Source organism: Sylvia atricapilla, chromosome 1, assembly GCF_009819655.1.
Source record: "Sylvia atricapilla isolate bSylAtr1 chromosome 1, bSylAtr1.pri, whole genome shotgun sequence".
NCBI classification, from domain to species: Eukaryota; Metazoa; Chordata; class Aves; order Passeriformes; family Sylviidae; genus Sylvia; species Sylvia atricapilla.
This window is the reverse complement of record NC_089140.1, coordinates 81,410,215-81,417,267: the sequence shown is the minus strand read 5'-3', so window position 1 is coordinate 81,417,267 and position 7,053 is coordinate 81,410,215. Positions and strand designations below refer to the sequence as shown.

Here is a 7,053-nt window from a genome sequence, read left to right as displayed (position 1 = left end):
GTGCAAATAACACCTTCCTTCTGCATTCTCAGCCTCTAGGACTGGATTATGAGAATGCTGAAAGTTACGCTGAATCTTTTTCTACAAATTACCATCTCTGCTCAGATAATCATTTCAGTTGAGGAATTGCTACAGTACCTTCAGTTTAAAACTTATGACAGACAGACAGACAGACAGACTTGGTATCACTATAGCAGTTTTCACACAACCTTAAAGGTCAGTTTTGCAGTAAAAAAACTTAGCAGACCTCACTACTGGCATACATCTCTCCTTCAAATTGATAAATACTCAGTAAGGTACAAGCTGTGATCAATTTCCCACAAGCAGAAAAGGCAAGGGGAAAAGTACATGAGAAAGTATCCAATCTGGATCCAAAAAGCTATAAGGAAACAAAAGGTTTATCAGTTCCCAGTACATCTCTCAGTGTGCTTTAACTTGCACCATGCAGTAGTCCAAGAGCATGCCATTTCTATGGTGTATTTTTTTTTTATTTAGTAAATGGGGAAACTAAAGGGGTACATACTCTAATTGGCTGTGGGGGCTCAGTATGTGAGACTAGCCTGGAGCTAGTCCAAAACCCACATGTTTAGCACCAGCTCTACAGACCTGCTTCTCTTTCCTTATGCTTCCAGCCAACAAGAAGGATATTTGGAATTGTCAAAATGGCACTGTGTGTTGGTGCTCCCCCGCTTGTGAGGACATTCTCCCCCTCTGGTTAACCTGGTGCTGACAGTGTCACCAGGAAATTTCTCGCTCCATTCTGAGAAACAATCACAACTTTGCACAACTACCTGTTGCAATCAGACTGCTTTTCCCTGAGCTACTAGCTGGCTTGATTATCCAGAAGCTTCCAGTCTGGATAGCCTCACCCTTGGCAGTTCCCAAAAAGCCTCTGCGTTCCTTTGAAATTATTGACAAGTTTGCCAAGACTCCAGTCACATTCTTCTACATTTTTGTTTTCACTTCTGCCTACCCTTGCTTCTGCTGGGGCTGAAATTGTTGCCAAACCTCCCAGGTTTGCATTTTTCCCCCTTTGTACCATCCCAGTTAGAGAATGTTGTCGCATGGCAACACAATGCAAAGCATTCATTTAGTGACACAGAACAATCTAGCTAAAGGCAATTTCAGCCACACATGAGTTGATTTTTATGGAGAAGAGTAGACAGAAAAAAGGGAAAATGTCCAGAGATCCCACAATCCTTCTTTATTTGGAAGAATGGCTTTTAAATGAAGTCAAGCAGTATCTTGTTTTATCATTCATTTATTTAGCAAAGAAAGGAATGAATTCAAATACCCCACAAAATGAACACATATTATTCCCTGATATCAAGATGCAGATTTGCTTGTGAACAATTTTAAATGAATGTGGATTTTTACTATTAAATCATCTTGTACTGTGCATGGGTTTGTGCAGAAGCAATACATTTTGGGCTCAATTCTGTAAACACATAAAAATAAGTAAATTATTACACCTATACCATTGATCTCGGTGTGGTTACTTATGTGATGAGTAAAATTATACTCAAGAGCCTAGCCTATGCCAACCTAGGCATGGAAATTACACTGAAAATTTGAAGTATTTCACTCTAGGCTCACTGCAGTGTTGGTGGAGAGACACAACCCCTCATCAGGATGTAACTCTGCCCATTTAAGTATGTTTTCCTAGACAAGACATGGATGATGCTGGTGGCAGCTACAATTAAAATTGGCCAGATGCCTCAAGCAGAGCAAGATAAGCTTGGACCACATTGTTTACAGAATTGATCTCATACAGCAAAGCCATTATGCATACAGTCAACATTAGGAATGTGCTCATGTTGCGCCGATTTTATTAAAACTGGTCCCACATTTAAAGAAGTGAATATATTCATTCTATAATTATGAGGAAAAAAATACTGAAGCATTTAATCCTATTAACATTTTGCTTACATCTGAGACCTCTTACATTCTTTTCTGGTTTGAACAGCCATATGATCTGATGCTCTGAGAAATTTCTTCACTAACATAAGTGCTTCAGAAGCTCTTGATTTGTACATTGGCATGGTATTTTCTCAGAGTCTGGTGTGGATCTCTGGTGGAGCTAACTAAATGCACAGTATTCTACATCCATGTGAGACTTTAATCAGTACTGCTTAATAGCCTGGAAAGTAAAGCCATTTAAGCCCCATTCTTTCTTCCACTCTCTTATGAAATTCCTAATCCTAGTAAAAAATCTCCTGATTAGTTTTAGCCAAACCACACTGCTTCAACATCAGGTGACTGCAAACGACTGTAAAAGCTTCTGCATAGCGTAACTTAAAAAGGCCATAAAGATTATCAGACTCAAATCAACGTCCAAGATATATCTGCAAGCACAAGAGTCCATTTTCTAAGAGGAACGTATGCTGTGATTCAGACATAAAAAATAAGCACAAAAAGTGTACTCAGGCATAGAGGTACTTTGAGTTGGCCAATGAGTGTACACACCGTGCAGGATATGACTGACAGCCTTGCTTCCTCCTCCCTCCATGCAGCAGGGCTTCATGGAAACAGCTTTACTCAGAGAATTTTCATTTATCTGCCAAACTGTTTGCATTCAAAATAGAGAAGCATTTTTAAATTTATGCGATCACTGTAAGCGTGGTTAGTAATCGTAACTAATGGCATCAGAGGTAATATAATTATTTATCCAAAATAGATCACTTCATCCAGGAGAAAAGATGAAGGATATTTAAGTATGGCATTTGATGAGCGAGGGACTTGATTTTCCCTTTAAAAGAATAGAACAATGCTTTCATAACCAAATTTTATCCTTGAGAAAATTTGAGAGCTCTATTGGCATAGACAAGGTTTGACAGAAAGAAAAATAAGAGCTTTCAAGAAGAAATAGACATTGTTTAATAGGGGACTTGGAAGTGCTAGGTTAATTGTTGGACTTGATCTTAGACATCTTCGAACCTAAACGATTCTATGAAACCTGCTTTTTCAGCTTTGTAGCCTATTTTAGAAAAAATGCTAAATAAACTGAGTTTAAAATTAATAGAGACTGCCCTTTGCTTTGCCCCATGTACTAGAAAAAGCTGTATTAAACTACCTGGGCAGCTACACAGAATTCAGAAGGTGAAAATACTGATACAGGCAGTGCATCTGGGGTCCCTTAAAATTACCTAAGACACAAATATCTAAAGGCTTTACAACCTGCTGTCTCACAACCTAGCTTGACAAGGAGATCTTGCCATCAAGTTTTTCTCATTTAAGTGCTGTGAAATTTCCATGTTTACCCAGCTGCTTCAGATATGAGTTATGCATATATTTCTACCTGTGATATAGAACAATTAAATTTAGGAAGCTAAATGACAAAGAAAAATAATTAAAAGAAACACTTTCCTGACATGTTGGCATGGGAGCTGCTCAAAGATCTCAAAGTATTTCAGTAACACCTGAAATACTCCTTTAGGAGAGGCAAGTGTAAACAGACTGAGCATCTGCTTAATGGACTTCTACCTATGACCATGCAGACTTAACCTAGGGTACTATTACCACATATATAACATGTATCTAACATATGTATTTATCCATGAAAAGAATGAAAAAATAGATCACTACAATGATAGGTGCGCCTCAAACTACTGAAGAGTTTAGGAAAAAATAAAAGAAAAAGAAAGATAATTTCAGTAATTTTAATTAAAAAAAGGAAAAACAAAAGTACGTAGTTCAAATATCTCAAAGGTATTGGTCTCAAAATAATAGTCTAAATATAAAATCCAGAAGTTGGACTAATGTGCTCTTGGTACAGGGGCAGAATGGACAACGTTGTTCATACATGTGTATGTACATGTGCTGCTTTTTCTTGGCAGTAGCAACAATATAAATTCTATTTTATTTTATTTAAATATAAAAATTATTTTTTTGCCATGAACACAGTAATTCCCATACCATACTAGTTATGATTTGGAGAGCTTTTCTCCCCTCTATTTCTTGCAAAGAAAATTTTCTCTTACCCAGGGCAATCAGCTAATTTATTCCTGGGAACCCAAATCTAATGTACAGTGAAAAATCACAAATTATAGAGACCCAGCATTATTATATTTCTGGAGATGAGCTGGTGTGAAGGTGAGGTGCTTTCATTTGACTGAGTTAGTAACAGGGAGAACTATTCAGCTGTAAAAAAAAATAGGCTGCTGATCTTAATTACTTTCATAGATGGTAAATGTGTGTTCATTTTACTGCATAGCATTTTAAAGACCACTTTGAATTTTTTCATTTTCCTGTAGAGCAGCTTGGAAGCATAGTGCCACATTCAGATCTATCCCCATTCAAAAATGTAGCTCACTGCCATGAATCGATACTGTATTTACCATTGCTATGGAAGTGTTTATTGATACTTTTTGATTTTTTCATACGTAGTTAAGAATCATTATAATCTGTACATGTTTATTTTTTCTATCATACCATAACCTAATTAGCTAGGGCTCTAAACAGAATGGAAACATTTCCACTCTGCTTCTCCTTGCATACGTCCCTAGTATTCTAGTGCAATGGTCTTTGCTTTTAGCAAGAAAATGAAAACCTAGTTCTTTAATCCTTAATATTCACTTTTAATTTCTTCTCACAAGCTTCTGAGAATAGCAAATGCTTCCTTGCCACTATATACTCTGTAAAATCTGACTAAAATCCCTGCAAATTTCTTTTTTAGTTATACATATGGAATTTCAGATACAAAAATAAAAATGTCATGACTGTGGGTGAAAACAGACAGGAAAAAGGAAAATGGTATAAAACTTTGTGTTTCCTCATCTATCACTAAAAAAGGAATTAAAACTGATAACTTAAAACTCAAATAGCATTTTAAATATTTACATCAATGAAGTCCAACAAGATCATCTCTTGAAACACCATAAGAATGTTCCTTTAGGGGCTGACTGATGCAGGTCAGACACGGCAGCAAGATGAGACAGCCCTTTGCAAAAGTATCTATATTCTCTGAGCCAGCTTTGTTCGTCGGACACATGCATATAAAGTAAAAGCTGGAAACAAAAAAGCAGACCTATGATTATGCCTACGTACCCCCAAGAGCCAGAGACAGCACACAGTACTCGGTGCAGTTGTACTGTTCTGTGGCCAGCCTGGCGGCCAGTGCCACAGCCACCAGCGTGTCCCACGGGCACGCAGCAGGGAGAGGAAGCCTGTGGAATGCCACAACAAACCCATCTGCTGCAGCAAGGCTGGTTTATTAAAGACACAGAGAAAAACCTCCCAGTGTGCCTCTCCCTTCTGCCCTCCTCCTTCGGTCTCCCTGTGGGACATGCTCTTCCACACTCTTGCAAAAATTAAACTGAACAAGGTGAAGGCTTTATGTGACTGGGCTCGGCTTGCAACTGGAAGCCACTGACCCTGGAAGTGTCCTGGTTAATTACAAGATTGTATCCCTTGGTAGAGCCTTAGTACTTCTCTGCACTCTGAGTAGCTGAACTGCAGTCAGAGTGATTTACAGCCCAGGAAGATCAGCCTACAGAGCCCAGAGCTGCTGCAGAGGATTGCTAAACCACCACATTTCTTCTTGTCACCTCCAGCACCTTGTGAGCTCTTTTTGGCAGTGTGAGCTTTAGGAGACTGCAGAGAGGGCTAACAGCAAAGCTCCCTTTTTGAACCCCAAGGAAATAAAAGACAACGATAAAAAAGAAAATCAGATTTGTACTCCTGGCACAGGTTTAAGGGGTAACATTATTATTTCTTTTTAAAACTCTGGAATTACTTGGTCACTTGTTAGAGAAATATGAGTGGAAATTAATGAAACTGAGCCAAGCGACGCAATCCTCATGAGTGGTCCAGCAACACTGAGGGGCTACAGCTGCCCCTGACACGGAAGGCCAACCTTGCATTCTGCAAAGAAAACATCATGTCACAAACAGGCGGTTTGGGCTTTTGGCATCAATGGGACATTGATGGCTTGGATCGTGCTTGAAATGTCTCTGAACGTCATCTCTGAAGCCTCAATCACATGAGCAGTCGAGCAGCACAGGCCTTGGGAACTGGGGAGTTACAGGAGGCCAGAAAATACACAAGCCCATTAGTACTCATCATAATTATTGAAATCTGTAAAATAGGTATTAGAATAAGTCTTTGCAGTAAGATGTGGATTGAAGTATTTGTTTCTCTCCTCTAGAATCAGGTTGTTTTTGTTAAATGCCTGGGAAGAAAAAGAAAAAAAAAACGAAATCAGAAAATAAAAAGGACGTAGGAAAAGTAATCACTAAGTTCTCTTTAACCAAGGAAGTTTTTGTGGCTGTGTGTATAGTAAGCCAGTCAAAAATGCATTGGGAAATACCTGTACATTTACAGAAACCTGCATTTGCAAGAAGTATCTTCTTGCATAATAACATTCCTACAGAAAGCAATTCTAATTAATAAAGCCAGGTATTTTCCCCCCAATAGTACAAAATTAATTTTAAGATCCTATGAATATTTTTAATCATATATATGCAGTTCTTCCTATTAGAATGAGTCACTTACTATCTTTTTACTGAATAAGTATTATTTTTTCTTTATTCCTTAATTCCTGTCTTAATTCCCTGATTTTCAAGTGGCAGAAATATCTGAAGGCTTTAAGAGCATAAATCCTGTTTTTTTAAAAAAGTAATCTGTATATTTAGAATATGAATTTTCAAAGGATTGGGTTTTGAGTTTTTTTGTTTCTGTAGCTATCTAGAGAGATGATGTGGAATTTGAAAAAGCTTTAAATTAGGTTCATATTACACTGCTGACTAGAAGATCCAGACTTTTCTTGCTGTTTTTAATGATTTTCATTAAGATGTCCTCCATTAAAAAGAAAAATGCAGAAATTAAGAACTGGATTATCCAGGTAGGATTTAAGAAAAATCCTCATTTGCAAAAAAGCTTTGCAGCTGCATGAATAAACTTTGTAATCTGAAGATAGTGAACTAGGTACTTTCAGAATGCACATCCTTTCTTAATTCAGTGGATCTGAAAGGCAGAGTTATTTTAAAAGGTCACCAAAAGAAAACAGCAATTTGGAAATAATGATGAAATAGTGTGGATATCATTATAGACTCA

General features: G+C 37.7%; 1 protein-coding gene across 2 annotated transcripts in view; it reads right to left on the bottom strand.

Moving 5' to 3' along the window:
• Positions 1-1,243: 1,243 nt before the first annotated feature.
• The window catches only part of SEMA5A (semaphorin 5A), a 311,419-nt gene continuing 305,609 nt past the window's right edge, over positions 1,244-7,053 (bottom strand). For both annotated transcript variants that reach the window (XM_066326614.1, XM_066326605.1), the window contains one exon: positions 1,244-6,169. In XM_066326614.1, the coding sequence (XP_066182711.1) occupies positions 6,050-6,169 (120 nt within the window). In that variant the 3' untranslated portion in view covers positions 1,244-6,049. The remainder of the gene's footprint in view (positions 6,170-7,053) is intronic.